Source organism: Vulpes vulpes, chromosome 11 (assembly GCF_048418805.1).
Source record: "Vulpes vulpes isolate BD-2025 chromosome 11, VulVul3, whole genome shotgun sequence".
NCBI classification, from domain to species: domain Eukaryota; kingdom Metazoa; phylum Chordata; class Mammalia; order Carnivora; family Canidae; genus Vulpes; species Vulpes vulpes.
Genome location: NC_132790.1, coordinates 5788526 through 5808834, shown reverse-complemented (window position 1 = coordinate 5808834; position 20309 = coordinate 5788526). Strand labels below are relative to the sequence as shown.

The 20309-nt window shown below is 36.8% G+C and overlaps 1 protein-coding gene across 4 annotated transcripts in view; it reads left to right on the top strand.

Annotated features, from left to right (window-relative positions):
- Positions 1-20309, top strand: part of ANO5 (anoctamin 5) — a 91302-nt gene that overhangs the window by 30554 nt on the left and 40439 nt on the right. For all 4 annotated transcript variants that reach the window (XM_072725389.1, XM_072725391.1, XM_072725388.1 and 1 more), the window contains 5 exons: positions 275-388; positions 4447-4515; positions 5572-5856; positions 11417-11530; positions 14448-14563. In XM_072725389.1, coding sequence (XP_072581490.1) covers positions 275-388; positions 4447-4515; positions 5572-5856; positions 11417-11530; positions 14448-14563 — 698 coding nt within the window. The remainder of the gene's footprint in view (positions 1-274; positions 389-4446; positions 4516-5571; positions 5857-11416; positions 11531-14447; positions 14564-20309) is intronic.

Below are 20309 nucleotides of genomic sequence, written 5' to 3'. Positions count from 1 at the left end.
TTTGGTATAATTGCAGCATTTTTGTTGTGTATGCATGTAGTTAAATGCTTAGCTTTATCTTGAGTCTTTCTTGTTTATATATGTATATCTATCTCCTTTATAAAATATAATTTTCTAAAACAAACAAAACCTGTTGATGAAAACTGTAGTGATCTGTCTTCACCTGTCATTTCAGGACTGAAAGAAAACTAGACCAAATTTTAGCTAATTCTTCTTGTGTTTTTGCCATTTGAAAATAGAACTGTAAAAGTTGTGTCATTCATGTCTCCTGCAGTTTAAAAAAGATGAACAAAGCAAAGATTCTATCTTCTTTCGAGATGGGATTAGGCAAATCGATTTTGTGCTTTCATATGTTGATGACATGAAGAAAGAAGCGGACTTTAAGGCAGTAAGTACTTATGGAGAAGAGAGAAATGGGAATCATTAAAAGAACCACTTTCTGTAGCTCAACAGGGTTGTTCCCATGGGTTGTTCCCATCGAATTAAATTGTAAAAGTCAGAGAGACTTCTGAAATGTTACTGAAAGCTGAGTGTGGGTGAGAAGACCTAAGAATGGATTGGATATGTAAAGTCAGTTTGTTTCTTTGGACATTTTGAGCACTACCTTCTTTTTTTTTTTAAATTTAATTTAATTTAATTTAAATTTTTCTATATTCTTTTATTGGAGTTCAATTTGCCAACATATAGTATAACACTCAATGCTCAAACCGTCAAGTGCCCTCCTCAAGCACTACCTTCTTTATCTTCTTTCAAGTGACTGGTATATTTTTTTATGTAGCTCCACAATATTAAATGTGACCTCCAGAATTTGAGGTATATGACTGAATATAATATTTCTTTATTTTTTTTTTGCAGGCAGTTTCATTTTGAAAATGTAGGGCTAATTCACACTATCCAAAATAGCCTTCACATTATGCTCTATTCCTTATCCTGTTTTCTTCTCATTATAACAGTCATACTTTCCAAGCTTATGTATTTGTTGTCTAATCCGTTTACTGGGTCCAACACCATAAAATAACAAGTTCATGAGACCAAGGACCGGTCTTGTCCAGTGTTGTATACCCAAATGCCTAAAACAGTGGTGGCAGTATAGTGGATGCTCAATAAATATTGGATATTTGAAATATGAGTTAGTAAATGAACCCATATGTACAAGCACACACACACATTTACTAACATACTTATGTAGGAAATAAATATCATAGAAAACAAAAATTAAAAAAAAATAGCTATTATCCCATAAGACCCTGTCCCTTTCTTCCCTTGAAGCCCTTCCATCAAGTACCTGAAATCCACCCAGGGTTATCATTTTCCTTTTTTCTGAATGTCCCCCTGGAACTGGGCTCTTGATTGAGGCTCATTGTCTTCTCCAAGAGTCCTCTCAAGTGGTGGTTGGTTTTCACACTAGGACCTTTTTCTGGAGATGGATAAATTCCTGTTCTCCTTGTATTTAATTGTTGATCCCAGTCGGTTCCTCCTATGTCATCCCTAAAATTCCCAAACTTAACTCTGATCAGGTTAATCATTGCCCTGCTTCGTTGCTGTTGTTAATCTGTCCCTGGGTCTTCCCTTTTATTTCTCAACAGTTTGAACTCCTGGTTCACTCTCATTCTCTCCACCAATACTCCTTCATAAGTTACTGATTATCACAATGCTTACATAGATGACTGTTTTAGCATCCTATCCTCTTTCTTGGAACACCCGTTTCCACTTATCTTTCTTCTATTCACTCCCCTAGAACTTGTCATTACTGATAAGTACAAATCTTTCTCATCTCATCCAGGCATCGAGCTATTTGACCAACCTCTCAAACATATCTGACTTTTCAGTGCTGGTCCTTATCCCCTGTTTTCTTGTGCTGATCCAGCTTAAATCTCATGGTCAACAAATATAATCACTCTATTGCCTATGCCTTCAAATCCCTGCCCCTTTCTCAGTTGTCCTTCCATGGCAAAACAGCAACTGTAGTCGAACCCACCTTTCCACCCACTGTGTGCCAGAACCAGGCAGAAAGAAGGACGTGCAGTTCACTTACAGATTTTTACCTCGTGTTTGTGCCCTTGGACCTCAGCTGGGTCCTCCAGGCTGTCTGGCAGTCATGCCTCACCTCTTCATTCAGTTCATTCAGTTCAGCTTCCCACTTGCGAAGAACAGAAACTTTCACTTGATCTCGGTTTCCCTGCCAGGTACTATTCTTCACTCAAATTCTTTTCTGTCCCATTTCCTCTCAAACCCTTTCTTATCAGGCCATCACCTCAACCATTCTGCTCATGTTCATATAAATCAGTGATCAAGTCTCAACCCTCATCTTAGTAACCTTATAGCAGCATGTGCCAGTTTCTCATTCCCTTCTCATATGTATGCTCTTCACCTGGAGTCTAGAATTCCATAGCTTCTTAGTTTTTCTCTTATTTCATTAGTTGCTCCTTCTCAATCTTTTCCTCTCCCTGATCTTTTATTATTGTAGTGCCCAGGGGTCTAGTCCGTAATCCTCTTCTTTACCCAGCCTGCATACATTTCTTCAAGGACACATCCTGTCTCACCTTTGTAAAACGACATTTGTGCTAATTCCAAAGTTCACCTTCCAGTCCATTCTTCTCTCCCACATGACTATTTTGTGTCTCTACTTGGAAGTCTCATAGACGTCTCAGACTTGGCAGGTCCAAAATAAGCTCCTGAACATCCGCCCCTGATCTATCTAAAAGTCTTCCACATCTACAGGTATTGATCCTACATTTCAATAGTTGCAAAGTTGGTAATTTACAATGTATTGCTAATGGTCCAGTTAAACCACTTTTTAGCATATATTCATAGAACTTAAATATGGAGATTTGACACTCACCATCATTCATCTAAAAAAAATAAGTTTTATGAAGAAATCTTCTTTCAGCACTTGAAATTTTACATTATTTTTCTCCTTCACCTAAAATTTCCATCCCATTTTCACCACTTAAATTTTTCCTCAAATAAAAGTTTTACCTTTGGGAGTCTTTTGTTTGTTCAATTGTAAGTCTGCTGCAACAAATATATACATACACATTGAAATATTTTTATTTCCCTTAGCCAGGACAGTCTAAGCCTTAAACTTTTTCTTTTGAGTTTTTTAAACAATTGTACAACTATATAATTGATAAGGCATCATGAATATGCTACAAAATTTGACAAGTAATTATCAAAGATAAAAAAATAAACTCATCATAAGTTTGTCAGTTAATGAGATGGACAGAGGGGCTTTAAACCTATTTTATTTATAGATAAACAGGAATTATTTCCAGAGTGAGATAGTTCAGCTTCGACTATATTGCTCTCTTGTTTTTATATAGTGGTATAAATTCAGCTTGTTCAGTAAATAAGTAGATTGGAGTAGAAATATTATTGTTTTCATCTTTTTGAACCCCTGAATTCTATCCCCAAATTATAGTAATGTACCACAAAAGTAGTGTTTAATGGCCCATCAACTAACAATCCTACTAGCTCTTCAGTTTTGTTGAACTCAGAGAATTGGCAGCCATGTAGCTCGCAAAAGCATTTGTTACACGAGAGTGAGAAGAGTAGTTCACTTTCTCAGTTCTGATAACCATATTTTGAATGTCCCTCCTCTTTTCTTGTCCACCTCTTCCCCCCTTTCCCTTTGATTTTCTGGGAGTTTGCAGTCTGCCTCAATCTAATAACATAGAAGAAGGGCGATTAGGAAAGGGTAGTTGGGAGGAAACTTTGTACCACTACTGTAGACCTCATCTGTGGCAAACTTTGCAAGTGGAGAAAAAGAGCACAGTAAATTATCTTTTACTGTTTGTAAAGTTTGAAGATATATCAAGGTAGACCTCTCCATTCGAAGGTTAGCATTCTATAATATCATCAAAAAGCCTTTTAAATTTTCAGTTACTGTCACATCCTTTATATTTAAATTATAAACACATTTAAATTATAACAAAAGCCAAAAGATTTTTCAACAGTCAGTGCATTGTTTTGAAGCCAACAAGTAATGATGGTTTTAATTTATTTTAATTTATTAAAAAATTTTTCTAAGTGAAGCTATGCTGTTCTTCAAGATTAAAAAGCCATAATGATATTTTGCTTAAAATTGAATTAAATGTATCATTTCTTTTTTAAGAGTATTAATGTGTTTGTAATAGTAGTCTTCTCAACTAGGAGCATGATATATCTCTCTGTTTATCAAGTTTTTTAAAAATGTCATTTAGTAAAGTTTTGCGCATATTTTCAGATAGGGTCTTGTACATTTTGTGCAAACTATTCCTGGGTATATTGGATTTGTATAGTTGTATTGCGGATTTCAGTACAAGTGAAGAGCAGGACATAGTGCTAAAATGGGGACAATACATAAAATACTTTTATATACAATCATGAGAGGAGCAGAGGGCCATCTGATTATCACTGGGCAAACAAGAGTGTTCCACATAATTTTATTTATTTGTTTTTCCATAGGAAAGGAGAAAAGAATTTGAACAAAATCTCAGAAAAACAGGTCTTGAGTTGGAAGTCGAAGACAAAAGGGTAGGTGTAGCTGTTCATTTGTATCAGAGTCTTGGTGTTTTAAGCATCGTTTCCTTCAGCTATGGCCTTTGACCAGATAGCCAAATTGATTTGGGGATTGATTTTGATTGTTTGGGAGCTATACAATAGTTTTTTGGGTACAGATTTGTAGATGGCAGGGCCTGTGGTCTTCCCAGTAAATAGGTAGGTCCGTGCTCTGAATATAAGATAATGAGTGGAACATTGTAAAAATAGACATACGTAATTCTGTTCAGGGTACAAAGATTGTTTTATCTCTCATTTTGAAGGCTGCGTGTAATCTGGCACTCTAGTTAACCTGGCTGTTTTATAGCACAACCCACTGTGTAAGCCAAGACAACTTCCTCTGCTCATGAAAATGGCAAATTCTTTTATTTATTTTTTAAAACCTCTTACCATCTACTGGTTTTCTAGAATTTCCTTCAAAATTATTTTTAAAGACCTATTTCTGATTCCACCCTGTCCATGAAACTCTAGTATTCTCTAGTTCTTATTTATCCCTGTTTTTTTTCCTGAACTAATAAATATGTGTTATACTACACAATCTATAACTTAGTCATTCTCCTGTGTAATGAACCTTATTACTTATTAAAATTCTTCCTCTAGATATAAGCTATACATAGCTGGGTAAGAAAAATAAGTATATCTTATACATTGTACGTATCCCTCATATACCTTAAGCTCAGGATCATGGTTAGTCACTAATAACGTAATAGATTGCCCAGAATCACAAATATTTATGATTTTATAGCAGGGCTAGTATACACGGACTCTGAAATATATTTTTAGAGTATTCTTTCTTTGTCTCCATCACATGCACACATGTACACACAAAATTTACGCATCTACATGTATATGTAAATATAATATACAGATATATGTTTTGAGCATTTGTCCCTTTAGAAGTTTTGCTGAAAATTTTCAATAAATTGAAAATGCTATGACATCTTTGAGATTTTAGAAAACTTTATTTCTTTAATCAGTTTAGTAACAAATAAATCATTATGCTTTCTGTTATTTTGCTGTCTTTTTATGCAGAACTCTGAAGATGGGAGGACTTATTTTGTCAAGATCCATGCCCCTTGGGAGGTATTAGTTACTTACGCTGAAGTGTTGGGAATCAAAATGCCTATTCAGGAGAGTGATATTCCTCCAGCCGAGACATTCCCCTTTAGTTACATGCTTGGACCTCTGAAGCTCCCAAAGAACGTGAGGCACCCTCGTCCTGAATATTTCACTGCCCAATTCACCAGACATCGGCAGGAACTCTTCCTCATTGAAGACGAGTCAAGCTTCTTTCCATCCTCATCAAGAAACAGAATTGTAGGTAGAGAGACCTTTGGTCACATCCGTTCAAGTGAGGCATGTGTGCCTGCGTGTGCTTGTGTACATGTGCTTGGGAGATGTTGTGTCTGCCCAGTGTTTCTGCATACATTTAGATAAATATTTGATGGTATTGAGCAGGTTTGAAGCTCCACCTGGACCACTTAAACCTGTTCACCTATTGATTGACGTATCAAACTTGTTTAAACACGAAGAGTTGACAGTGTAGACACAGTTAAGACAGAGGCTTCATGCGATATTGGGAAAAGCTCTTAACTGAGAGCCAGGGCTTGGGTTTTATTAGTTACTTGTAAATGGTGTTATAAATTAAGAGTTTGTTTTTATAAATGTACACAGCAGGAGGAATATTGGTCATTCCAAGTGAAAATGGAATGCTAAGATTTCCTTTAGATAGATAGATAGATAGATAGATAGATAGATAGGTGATAGCATTTGAGAAACCTCAAAACCTTTTCCTCTCAAAACCATTTTCAGTCTTGAATAATATTTCCTCTCTGTTTGTAGTCCTAGCATCTTTAAGTTCCCCATTAAAAGCCTTTCTCCTAAAAAATCATGCTCTCTGTGCCACTGTTTCCTTATGTTAAGAGTAAAGTCTACCTCATAACCTCTCAGGTTACCCTGAGAATTAAATGAGTAAAGGTATGAAAGACTTCAATACCTGAATACACTAGGTGCACAATACATTTCAGGTATTATTGTTATCGACCTGACTTTAGAGGGAGAAAAGTTCTGGTTCTTTGTTGCTTTGACCTCTTCTTCCTGTTGCTTTTTAATGTGATCACCAGGGTTCTAGCAATCACAGCACCCTCCCACTGGGGATCACTTAACTCTCTTTCCAGCTTTGAGGCCTTATATTCCCTTTAGGTTCAGTACCCTTCAGGGTCTAAGAAAGGTTTTGAAATAATCATTTTTTTCTAGTGTCTCAATCTTTTCTTGTTAAATTCAAAGACAGGAGTATTAAACAAAATACATGTCTCGAATTTACATAGAAAACTATACATTTACAAACCCAAAAGTTTTCTTCCTTTTCTTACCAGGAATAAAAAACTACCACCACCACCACCACCACCACCACAAACCTAAGAGGCAACCCCTAAGGGAGTAAAGAGCATGTAACATGGAATCAGAAGACCTGGTTTCAAGTCATAACTCTGCTGCTTTCTAAATAAGCTACTGTGTCTTAAGACAGAGCTAATGATAGTCAATACTGACATTACTGTCAAAATCAAATGAAACACTCCTGTGTGAAGCACTTTGCAAACCGTAGAGTACTTTAGATAGACTTGTTACATTAAAAAGTAGCTAACAAAAGGCCAGTGAACCAGGAGGAACAAATTAGGAGCTTGACCAGGTATAGAAATATCAATATCCATTTATCTTTACTTATTCTGTGTAAAGAGTGTGGATACCTTAGATTGATTCAGCATTAAAACAAGTTTTTCCTCCTTCACAGCAGACTAGAACCATTTTTGCTGTATTGAGGAAGTTATTGGGGAGATTAATATGGAAAAGTCCCTTCCTTCCTATCCTTATCCAGGGCACTCAGGTTAATCTATGTAGTACAAATTGAATTTTAATTTAAAAACATTTTAAAAGTTTATGTATGTACAAATTGAAAGTATTCCAAGAGCATCTTGCACTGATATCGAATTTCATACTTCTCGAAGCATCTCCACAACTATCATGACATCTGAGCTTCCCAGTGTAGATTTTATAATATCTTACATGTCTATATATTCTCAAATCTGACAGTTATTGACTTTGTTCCCTACTTTTCCGATTCACAAATAGTTCTGTAGTTTTCAACCTAGTATTTATGTATTTCAGCATATATGTAATTTTTTCTGCAAAATCAATACCAGATATAAAATTTCTAGATCTAAGGGCATACATATTTAAAATTTTATATTACACTATCACTCTTTCCAAAAAGATGCACTAATTTAGAGTCCTAACATGTGAGAGTGCTCAGTATCCTACATTCTTTCTCAACACTAGAATTCACCAATCTTTCTTTTTCTTTCTTTTTAAATTGTAGCATAAAATGAATAGCGATAGGCCTCCGAGTCGTAAACATACAGCTCACTGAATCATCACAAAACAAACAGAGCCATAGAACCACCACACTCATCAAGGACTTGCTGGCCCTCCAGAAGCCCTACTGCCTCCAGTCACTATTCCCCATCATCCTCAGCAGAGGTTGACTTTAATTCCCAACAGAGATTAGGCTTTTTTGAAACTTTATAAAAATGGAATCATGCAGTATATATTCTTTTGAGTCTGGCTTCTTTTGCTCAATATTTATTTGGATGATTAATTTAGCTCTTGAATGAGTTTTTGTACATTCTATTTTCATTATTTTGTATTGAAATTTATTTGCGTATGTGTCATTGTGGTTTTAATTTGCATTTCTCTGATATGTGTTTTTATGGGTTTATTGCTTATTAAGATATGCACTTTTGTGAAGCCCCTGTAAGTCTTGTCTATTTCTCAATTAGAGCTTTTCCTAAATTGTTGATTGGGAGAAAATTGTTTATATATTCCTTATATGAGCCCTTTCTTTATCATATATGTTACTCATCTTGTCCACTTTGTACTTCCTTTTTTAAAAAAATTTTGAATTCAATTTGCCAACATATAGTATCCTTTTCCTTTCTTTTAATGGCTTCTTTTGCACAGCAGGTGTTTTTAATTTTAATGTAGTCCTCAATTTCTCAAGCCTTTTCTTTATGAATCACACTCTTAATCTTTAACTACCACCAGCCCATGAAGTTAATTTCCTATATTATTTTTTGATGTCGTATTATTTTCTACATTCAGAACTAGCATCCACCTGGAATTCATTTTTTGTGCATGGTGTAATTTTCCCACCATATGTGTGGTCATTTAGTTTGTAGCAATTATTGAAAACATTCAACTTTTCACACCATTTTTTTTTAGTTCCACCTTTGTCATAACCTGAGTATTTAAATATTCTTCATAAGTCTACTTCTGAGACCAACTCTACAGCTTTGATCTTTTTGTCTATTTTCATATCGATATGGACAAAGTTGAACTTTACTGGCATCCTGTGCTCCTAGGAAACAGGAACCATTAAAGGAATCCCCTACTCTGCCTGTTCTGGGAAACTGCTTCCTGTAAAGGATCGCCCTTCCCTGTATATTCCTAGATAACCACTGCCCCCATCTCCCAGTTTGACTTGACAGCCACATAGTTCATCTTAAATTCGCCTGGTGATTGAGGTGTCCATTTATGTTAGTTGTCTTGATACCAAGAAGAAATTATGCTTCTCCTATCTCAATGCCAATCTATGCCAATCTATGGCTCCCATAGATACAGGGGCGTGGCTGAGGGCTAGGGATGCTATCTTTCTTGATGTTTGCATTTAAAAGGGGTGGATCCTACAAAACTTTAGGAAAACACTCTTGGGTTATAACACTGTCAAGAGGCTTATTTAGCATTTGTTACAGATTTACATAAATCTCAAAGGGATAGAGAAAGAGTTTAAAATGACAAGTTCTCTAAAGGAAATGCCCCAAGAACAGAGAGGTAGAGGAAGTCTCTTTTCCTCTCAGCACCAGGGAAATTTCAATTCCTTTAAATTTATAATTAGCCTTATCATTTCTCCCTTTTAGCACCTGATGGGATGAGCACTGGGTGTTATGCTATGTGTTGGCAAATCGAACTCCAATAAAAAATATACAAAACAAAGTTTCTCCCTTTTATAATTAGTTTGTAGTAAGAAGAGTCAGACATAGGCCCTCCATATTCTCATTCTTGGTCTGCTAAATGGCTAGCTGAACTATTTATCCCCAGTGATCCATTAAAACAAAGTATTTGTTAGCTGAACTGACTGAACGTTAATTAAACTTTCTTCCCGCAGGACCCTAAACTTTGATGTACCCTTAACCCAAGCCAACACTGGCAGGTGTAGCAGCCCTTCCTTAAGCAAAGAAAGACACTCCCTGAACCTGGTTTGCTTCACCCAAATGAATGAATGAGTGAATGAATAAATAGAAAAGAAAGTCCCTTTCAGCCTGACTTTGCAGGTGTTCACAAGTCTCCATATTAAAATAGTGTCCCTCCCCCTCCTGTAATAATCTTTTCATATAACGTCTTTCCTAAGTCCAGATTTGCTTTTATTCAACAGTACCGTGCTGTATTTTTCATGGTTTCATAATAAGTCTCAATCTCTGGTGGAGTAAAATTCTCCAGTTTGTTAATACCCCAGGACAGAGTTCTAATTTTGATCAATCTTCCCTAAAGAAATGCTAAGTATGCAGAGTAATTCATATTTAACACATTAGTTGTACAAATTAAAACTGCTTTCATAAATTATGATATATTTACCAACATAAAATAGTAAGCTGCACTTTTTTTAAGATTTTATTTATTTATTCATGACAGACACACACACACACACACACACACACACACACACACACACACAGAGGCAGAGACACAGGCAGAGGGAGAAGCAGGCTCCATGCCGGGAGCCTGACATGGGACTCGATCCCGGGTCTTCAGGATCCCACTCTGGGCCAAAGGCGGCGCTAAACCACTGGGCCACCGGGGCTGCCCCTAAGCTGCACTTAAATGAATATCCAGATTAGCTAATGATGTTTTGAGAACAACCAGCACTCCAACCAACAATTCCTTAACTTAGGAAATGTAAGGAGGGAGAAAGGGAAATGGTTCTAAAACAGTGCTAAAGGGCACCTGGGTGCTAGTGGTTGAGCATCTGTCTGCCTTTGGCTCAGGTGGTGACCCCGGGGTCCTGGCATCGAGTCCCGCATCGGGCTCCCTGCAGGGAGCCTGCTTCTCCCTCTGCCTGGGTATCTGCCTCTCTCTGTGTGTCTCTCATGAATAAATAAATAAAATCTTAAAAAAAAAAAAAAAACAGTGCTGCAATGACCAAATTTGACAGTCAGAAAAGCAGAAATTCTGAAAAGTTGCTGGAAGACAAAAAGCAGTTAGGGTTGAATTGGCAGAAATACGAGAGCAGAGGACATCAGAGCCCAAACTGTATGGAGGAGAAAACTGGTACAAAGGTATAGGTGATTGCAAAGTGCTTGTAGAGGTATGGCAATCTTGGGTTAATAAACTCAGATATCAAGAAGACCCTCTTTATAAATCCTCAGAGTCACTGGAGTAATCAGCATAGCCAAGTTTCAACTCTATCCCACGTTCCCCAGCTGAACCGGTGGTAGTGATTCTAGATTCCAACGTGAAGGCCTGACTGTAAGAATTTAGGCACAAGACTTTGAGAAGAGCGTGGGATAGGAGAAGCAAAATAAATCATGATCCACCCCTGCCTCTCTCTGAGGGACTAGAGAACTCTCATGCCCGGGAGCTGAACTACTTGCACACTCCACACAAGCTCACCCTGTACGTCTTCCTTCAAACGACAGAGGGAAGGTTCCCTCTGTAATCAGAGCCTGTATCCACATTCACACAAAGTTGGATATTGTTAAATTGTGATGGGATAAAAATGTGCATAGCATAAAATTCTGAAACGTGTCCAATTCTTACCTCATAGGTATATTATATTCTCTCACGGTGTCCTTTTGGCGTAGAAGATGGGAAGAAGAAGTTTGGGATTGAAAGACTGCTAACTTCTAATACTTACTCATCTGCCTATCCACTCCATGATGTAAGTGTAAGCTTGGTTTCGAAATACCGAGCCCATTTTCTCTCTGACATTCAGAGGCTGCTGTGTTGGGAGAGAGAAGCTTCCCTTTGCTCTCTTTGATGACAGGTTGCTTAATTCTTTCTCATGTTGGGAGAATTCCCCCCAAAGACTCCTTAGTTCCAAGCTGCGAACTTTGCCAGCTATGCTGAAACACGTAGTTAATACCTCTTTACACTGTGGTTTCAATGGATATTTATTTTTAAAAATATCACATATGTAGGGCAGCCTGGGTGGCTCAGCGGTTTAGCGCCGCCTTTGGCCCAGGGCATGATCCTGGGGACCCTGGATCGAGTCCCACGTCAAGCTCACTGCGTGGAGCCTGCTTCTCCTGCTGCCCGTGTCTCTGCCTCTCTCTCTCTCTCTCTCTCTCTCGGATAAATAAATAAAATATTTTTAAAAAATCACATTTGTAGGCGAATTTTCTTTAGAATCCATATAGAAAAGAGCAGTTTTGTTAAAAACAACACTGAGGAATAGAATATTTGGAAATTTTTATGTGGACCCATCAGATATTTTTTATAAAGTTTTGAATCCATAAGAACTTAAATTCTATGCATTTATGGGACACCTGGGTGGCTTAGCAGTTGAGCATGTGCCTTCTGCTCAGGGGGTGACCCCAGGGTCCTGGGATCAAGTCCCACATCAGGCTCCAGCATGGAGCCTGCTTCTCCCTCTGCCTGTGTCTCTGCCTCTCTCTCTCTCTCTCTCTCTCTCTCTGTCTCTCGTGAATAAATAAATAAAATATTTAAAATATATATATATGCATTCATGTATTCCTTCATTAGATATGTAATTGGTTTTAATTGCAGGCATACCTCCTTTTCTTGTGCCTTGCTTTATTGCACATTGCAGTTATTGTGCATTTTTTTTACAAATTGAAGTTTTGTGGCATCTCCATGTCACAGAATTCCACTGGCACCATTTTTCCAACAGCATTTGCTCACTCCATGTCTCATTAAAAAGTGATTTTTTTTGGTTTCCCATTGCATAGTATAAGTTGTTTACACAATCCTGTAGTGTATTCAGTGTGTGATGAGTATGCCTAAAAAATCTTCTTTATTGCTAAAAAAAAAACAAAAAAAACAAAAAACTTTCTTAGTTAAAAAGTTCTTCATTGCTAAAAAAAAAAAAACAAAAAACTTTCTTAGTTAAAAAGTTCTTTATTGCTATAAAAAATGCTCACCATCATCTGAACCTTCAGTGAGTTGTAATCTTTTTGCTAGTGGAGGGCCTTGCCTCTGGATGGCTGGGGACCGATCAGGGTGGTGATCGCTGGAGGTTGGGGTGGCCATCGTAATATGTTGAAACAAGAAAATGAAGCTTGCCACACCGATTTGACTCTTCCTTTCACAAATGATTTCTTTGTAGGGAGGGACGCCTTTGAAGAACTAGGTCTGTTCAGCACTGTCTAGTGGATTATCTTTGATATGTTTGCTGTAAGAAAGAGTATAGCCAAATTTTCCAAAATGGTTGGCAGTTTTTAACGGGAGTGTCAATAACAGGAGTGTCAATTCATGTGTTAGAGAATTTAAGTGTTAGAGAAACCATCCTTCCCCACCTTCTCCCCATCCTCCACATACATTTTGTTTTCTTCTGAGGCAAAAGAAATTTTTGGGGGGGATTATAAAAGCAAAATAATGCCATGGTCATTTGGAGTGAGATGTATAGCGGGTTAATAAACGCCATAGAATGCATTTTATCAGTCTTCACAAAAGGGCTCATTGCCTTTTAGAAGTTTTTGATGTTATTTGGTTTGTTTCTAGGGAATTACTTCTCTTATTAATATCATCATGTCACTAAGCCAAACTAATATCCTCAGCACCCGCAACTTTAATCTGTACACCCAGCCTTCTAGCAGAGTCATTTATGATCACTAGAAAATCAATGGTATTTAGCTGTTGTTAAAGATAGTTGTAACTTACTGTTAGTTTTGCCTTTTTTTTTTCTTTTCTTTTTTTTTCTATCCTGAATGCAAGGTTAGGTACTGGATTTTCCCTTCTGGGCTTTAAGGAACCAATTTTCAAGACACCCAAATAGTATTTATTTCATTTTTCAAGATTTAGCAGGATTAGCTACAGAAGAAAAAAAGCTGGAATCTAGGTGACATAAAATCTTACACCTTATCATATCAAGATTTTTCACATGTGCTTAGTTTTAAATTGGATATATTTGTTCACGCCGTCTTCAGCAGTCCACTCACCTAGGTGGACAATTAAAAGAACGTGTTGAAGCCCCCTATGCAGACATTACTCTGCTAGATCCCAAAGAGACATTATTAATAAAGCAGCTCAGTATGTAGCAATGGGGAAAACCTTATGCACAAAACAGTACTGAGGTTCTTTGGTGCTAAAGTTTGTGATACGTGTTTTAAATTTCCTGGGAAATTTTGTCAGTGATTACCAGTGAGGACCAGACAAATCTGGAGGAGATTCCTGTCATAGTAGTAGGACTTTGGATCATTCACTGCACTTTGCTTGGGTATAATTTTTCTAACTATAAAATAAAAGTTCTGGTGTATTTCTAAAGTCCCAGCAGGTTATACAGTTAACCTGAATCCCCGAGCTGTGAATATTCTAGTAGAATTGGAGTAGAGAAGCAAGGGCTTTCTATAGGAAAGAGCAACGGGAATAAAGCCAGAGTCTGAAAACTTTAACTTGTATTTTTAACTAATTTAGTGGGGGATCTTAATGATGATCACTATTATTACAGTTTCTCATAGATTTTAGGAGGTAACTGCACATCAGCGGACTATGAAAATTCAAGTCCAAAGCAAAAGAACAATTTGCCTCATTCACCAACCTTATAAAAGCTGTGCTTATTTACTTCACCCCCGTCTTTTGCTTTATCATTCAAGAACTTTCTTTTTGAATGTTTATAGGGTCAGTATTGGAAGCCTTCAGAACCTCCTAATCCTGTCAACGAAAGATACGTACTTTGCCAGAATTGGGCTCGGTTTTCCTATTTTTACAAGGAGCAGCCTTTAGATTTGGTTAGGTAAGTTTGTTTTTGTTTTGTTTTTGTTTTGTTTTGTTTTGTTTGCATAGCCTCGAACTGATTAAAACTTGATAATGTGATTTTTATTCATAATGGCATCACATGCCATTTCTCTTACCAGTTTTCACTCACTACATATTATACCTTCTCAGTTTTGTGGCCACACTGTCATTGAGTCCTTCATTTGTGAGCAGGATGTTTGCTGTTGGAGGAATGCTCCTAACCACCATGTGGAGGTAGCTTGCTAGTTCAGAGGTTGGGCATTGATATTTAGGTAGGCTGGGTTCACATCCAAGTTCTTCCTCTTGAAGGGCTGCATAAACTTGGTCAAATTATTTAACCGTAGAGGCTCATCTGTAAAATAGGAATAACAACAGGACTCCTTATGGTGCTGTTTAATAATGAACTGAGATATGTATGTTTTTTAGCATAGGGATGAGCACTTAGTGCTTTATACATACTAGTTTTATAGAAAATAGCAGAAAGTTTGTGTATGGAGGTGTGTGTGTGTGTGTGTGTGTGTGTGTGTGTGTAGATCTCAGAGATCCGTGAAGGCACATGTTCCATGACCTCAATTCTTTAGACCAGTTCAATTCATTGGCTACGCAAGAGGACTGCTGTTGCAGCTTCCTGCTTTGATACATGCAATACTCCAATACTCCATACATGCAGGATGTCAGGACACTCCAGCTATGATTCCAGTAAAGGAATAATCAGATTAGACCCCTGGTTGCTCTACATCTCGTGTTTTACTGGGTGATTTGTGCTGGTAGCGCTATGCCTGCTCAGCATCTCATAAGGAGACTGATTTTGATGCATACATTCAAATCAGTCCTACAGTTGTCAGCAGTTTCATTTAAGGCATGTAAGGGGAAATTTTTAAGGATAAATGAAAGGTAGCCTATATAAGCTGCTACTTTTTGTAAATCATTGTGTGAAGTCTTTGTTGGGTAGATGTTTTATTTTAAATAACAGTCATTTAATTTTTTAAATGACAGAAGTAGCACATTTATGAGCTATTCAAATAGTAAAGGGATATGCAAAGTTTTTAAAAGATTTTATTTATTTATTCATGAGAGACACACAGAGAGAGGCAGCGACAATAGGCAGAGGGAGAAGCAGGCTCCCTGCAGGAGGCCTGATGCGGGACTCGATCCCAGGACCCCGGGATCACCCCCTGAGCCGAAAGCAGATGCTCAACCTCTGAACCACCCAGGCTTCCAGAGATATGCAAAACTTTAAGTGAAAATCTTCCTGTATCAAACTTTGTAGAAGTAACTGCCCTTGATTTGATGTATCCATTCAGTTTTATTTTTATGTGCATACATCATAAAATGCATACACAATCATTTTTTTTCCTTAGAAAAAACAATGGCATCTTTCTTTGCCTTTTTGCTGCCATTTTCTTTTCTTTTTCTTTCTTTTTTTTTGCTAAGTAACATATTATTGGTTCTCCTGTGAATACACACAGATTTATCTCATGTTTTTAAATAGAACACAGAGTGCCATGTTATAAATGATGCATAATTCATTTATTTGTTCTTCTGTCAGAAAACAGCCGTCCCAGATTTTCCACTGTTACAAACCTGCTGCTAAGGACATTTGCAGACATTAGGCCCTTGGAGAATGTTTTCGTGGCATATTTTTAAAGAAGCATAGTCATCAGAATGAAAGTTTACATAGTGTGCATTGTTCAAAATGTATTCAAAGTATGAATTCATTTACATTTTTAAACTATCAACATGGTGTTTCTGCTATTAGGATTCTCCAAAAGTTTGTATTTATGGTCCTAGGTATATACAAACACATTGCATCTTGGGTCAGCACAGGGTGTACCTATAATGCTTAGTCAGCCCTTGCCAATTTCCTTTTACAACAAAGGGAAGCTCAGATATTTAATCAATTGCCGGTGTCTAGCATAAATTTAATAACTTTTAAAAGTTTTTCATCTTCTTCTTTTAATGACCTCCATTTGTAGCAAGTTATACTTTTCCATTTCAATAGTGAAATGATTTTTTTTTTTTTACAAATTTTTAGAAGATTTTTTATTTATTTATTTGAGAGAGAGAGCAAGAGAGAAAGGGAGGAAATGGGAGGGAGAAGCAGACTCCCCACCGAGCAGGGAGCCCCCATGTGGGGCTCAGTCCCAGGACCCCAAACTCATGACCTGAGCCCAAGGCAGGCACTTGACTGACTGAGCCCCCTGGATGCTCCTGAAATTTCTCCCTGTGAAGCAAAAGTGATATTCTGTATAGACTCTTCCGCACTTTGCTATTTTCACTTAACCATATATCCTCAAGATCAAAGCAAACGAATTCACTGAGACATCATCATTCATTTTTCCACTTTATGGTATACCTACCATTATGTGTTCTTGGACATTTAGGCAGTTTCCAGTACTTCATAATTACAAAGAAAAGTAACCATGTACTTCAGTGAGTAACAATGTACGTGTGTATTTTTGTGCCGTTGGGAGTGTACCCCCAGGGTAGACCCATCTGTGTGAGATCGTGGGATTGCAGGGTAAGGGCATATGTAGTTGTGTTAAAAATTGCCAGATTCTTCCTCAGTGGGATGGGACCATTCGGAATTCCCACCAACAGCGTATGAAAGTACAGAGTATGCTGTCAAGTTCTCTAATTCTTGCTAGCTGACTGGTGAAAAATGGTATTTTAGTGTAGTTTTGATTCATATTTCCCTCATTATGGATTCAATCAAACATCTTTTTGTATGCTAAGGGACATTTTTGTAGCTTTTAAAATGAATCTCTACTCATATTTTTGTCCATTTTTCTATAGGACTTTTGCCTTCTTTCTCAGTGTTTTTTCAGTTTTTTTTTTTTTTTATACACCGAGGTTTTGTAACCTTCTACCTATAAAATGTATTCCTAATATTTTCTCCACATTTGTCATGTGCATTTTGCCTTAGCTTATGGAGCTTATGGGCTTTTTTTTTATTTGTTTGGTTGGTGGTATGGTTTTTGCTACCTACAAGTATTTTCTTATTTTACACAAATCAATAGAAATATTGATCAGAATTTTTATTGCTTTTGGATTTTTAGTGACAAAATGCCAGTTTATACACACAAGTTACAGAGCAATTCACCTACGTCTTCTTTTACTTGCATAGTTTCTCTTTTGATATTTAGAGTCCCGATCCACTTAGAATTTATTCTTACATGTTGTGTGAGAAGTAGATCTACTTTTATCTACTTGTCCCGACGCTATTTATTAAGACGTTTATTTGCAGCCCAGTGATGTGAGGTGCCCCCTTTTTATCTAATGCTAGATTTCTGTGTGCAGTTCAGTTCCTTTCCAGATGCTCTGCGTTACTCCTCTGACCGAGCCAGCCACCCGTGTACCAGTACCATCCCGTTTTAATTGTAGCGTCTTTGCTTAGTGTTTTGCTCTGCAGTACTACGGGTAGTATATTTTAAAATCTAGCTGGGCTAATACTTCATCATAGCTTTTACGTTCTGTGTTTCCTTGTACATTTTGCACATTTCTTCTTCCATAAAAACTTTAGCATCAACTTGTCTGGCTGTTTACTAAAAAAAACAGATTGTTGGTATTTACATGGGGATCACATTAAATTTATTTATTTATTTATTTTTATTTATTTAGTTTGAGGATAGTTCAGTCATTCTAATCAAGGAAAAGGCACGTCAAGGAAAGGATATGTTTTTGTTCCAGGCTACTTTTGGATTTTTCAAGCGTATTGTAGACTTTTCTTTACGGAAGTCAGGCATTTTTCTTAGGTTTAATCCTAGGTACTTTATATGTTTTGTGGCTATTATAAATTATGTATTCTCTTCTATCTTCTGACTTATTATTTCTGTATTGAATGCTATTGATTTTTGCATCTTAATTTTGTATTTTGATACCTTGAATTCTTCATTAGATTAGTTTTAGCATGGATTCTTTAAGGTTATCCAGATATGATACCATGGCTTAGTTATTTATTTATTTACTCATTTATTATGTTTAAAATATTTATTTTATAGACGGAGGGGGAGAGCATGAGCAGGAGGGGCAGAGGGAGAGGGGATCTCAAGCAGACTGCATGCTGAGTGCAGTGCCTGACACCAGGCTCCATCTCATGACTCTGAGATTCACAACCTGAGCTGAAACCAAGAGTTGGACACTTAACCAACTGTGACACCCAGGTGCACCGTGATGTCATTTTTTATACAGCAATAGTTTATGTTTATATTTGCCAATTCTTATGACCCCAATTATTTTCTTTTGTTCAGTTGCATTGGCTGGTAATTCCAGAACAGTATTAAATAGTAATGGACATAGTGGGTGTCCTTGCCTTGTGGAAGTGCCTCCAGTGTGTCCTCATGAGCAGAAAGTTATTTTGTTCTTGAACATTACTTTATCATTTTGCTAGGGAGCTTTGAGATTTTGTTTGCTTGCTCATTTGTTTTAATATCTTACGGATTTAACACATCATGTTTGGGAGTTGATTATTCTAAGTCTGTTTTTCCTGGTTCCTACTGGATCCTTTCAATGTATACCTTCTTTCTTGTTTTTTTTTTTTTTTTTTTCTGGAAAGTGTTCTTGGATTATAGTTTTGAAATATTAGCTCTTTTCCAGTATTTTGATTCCAGTGTTTTTATTTTCTTTGGACTCCAGTTGTATATATGTTTCGTCTTATTTTTTTTTTTTTTGCCTATCTTCATATCAATTTCTCTCAGACTCTTTTTACTTTTTTGTTATTTTCATTCTTTTGATAGGTTTCCTGTTTTTCTTACTTTTATTAGTTTTTCACTTAATTTCCCCTTTATTCTCTCTCTTGAGTATCTCATAATTTCAGCACCAATTCTGATATAACCTTATGTGATTTTTTTTTTGTTTTTCCTCTCTTTATGGAGTTCTTTCATGCCTTGTTTTGTTTATTCAATTCCCTCTTCTTATTTTTATATTTCTGGCATTTTCTTATACTCTCATTTATTCAAGAAAATTTAATTGTTTATAGTACTTGATTGCACTATTTCTTATGTTCCTTTGGGAGAATATTCATGAGCTGAAATTATTTAAAATTGTCGGTTTTTGTAATATAGTTTTGTATGGCTATGGTCTGCTTTTGTCTGTTTGTATTTAACTCACAGAATTTCTAGCGTTAAAGTGCACTCTTATGCTAGTCCTTTATGATTCCATGCAGTTTCTTTATAGATGATGGTTTGTGGTTATTGCGTGATATTTCTCTCATTTCTACAGGAGCCTAACTGTCCCTTTTATTTTCTTCTTTCTCTTTACTGCCACACCTTTAGGGAGTACCACCCTGTATATCTGATTCATCTCCAAAAAATACTGCTTCTCTGAAGCTGCTACTCTTGCTTATTTTCAGATTCCTTCCTTTTGGCCAGTGCTCTGAATTACCATGTCCCAACATGTGTTCAGTATTATAACATTTAGTTACATCTTCCCCAGCCCCCACAGGTGATTATTTTGTCTGTATTTGTCTAATGTCTTTACCCTCCTTAATTTTTTTTTTTATGTACTGGAATTTCTTAATAATTTCCTTCAATGCTCTCTTGTACATCAGGTTTGTGACAGCAGGTGGCAGGTGCTCTGCTGGAACTGGGTTTATTTCTTTATTTATAGATAATTTGAAGATCATGATATTCTTTGTCATGATGCTGAAGGCCTATATTCGGTGTGGTTTTATTTTCTCTCCTTGTTGATTTTATGGGTTTTAGGAAAAGCTTTAGAGACCTGTTAGCACTTGATAGCAAGATGAT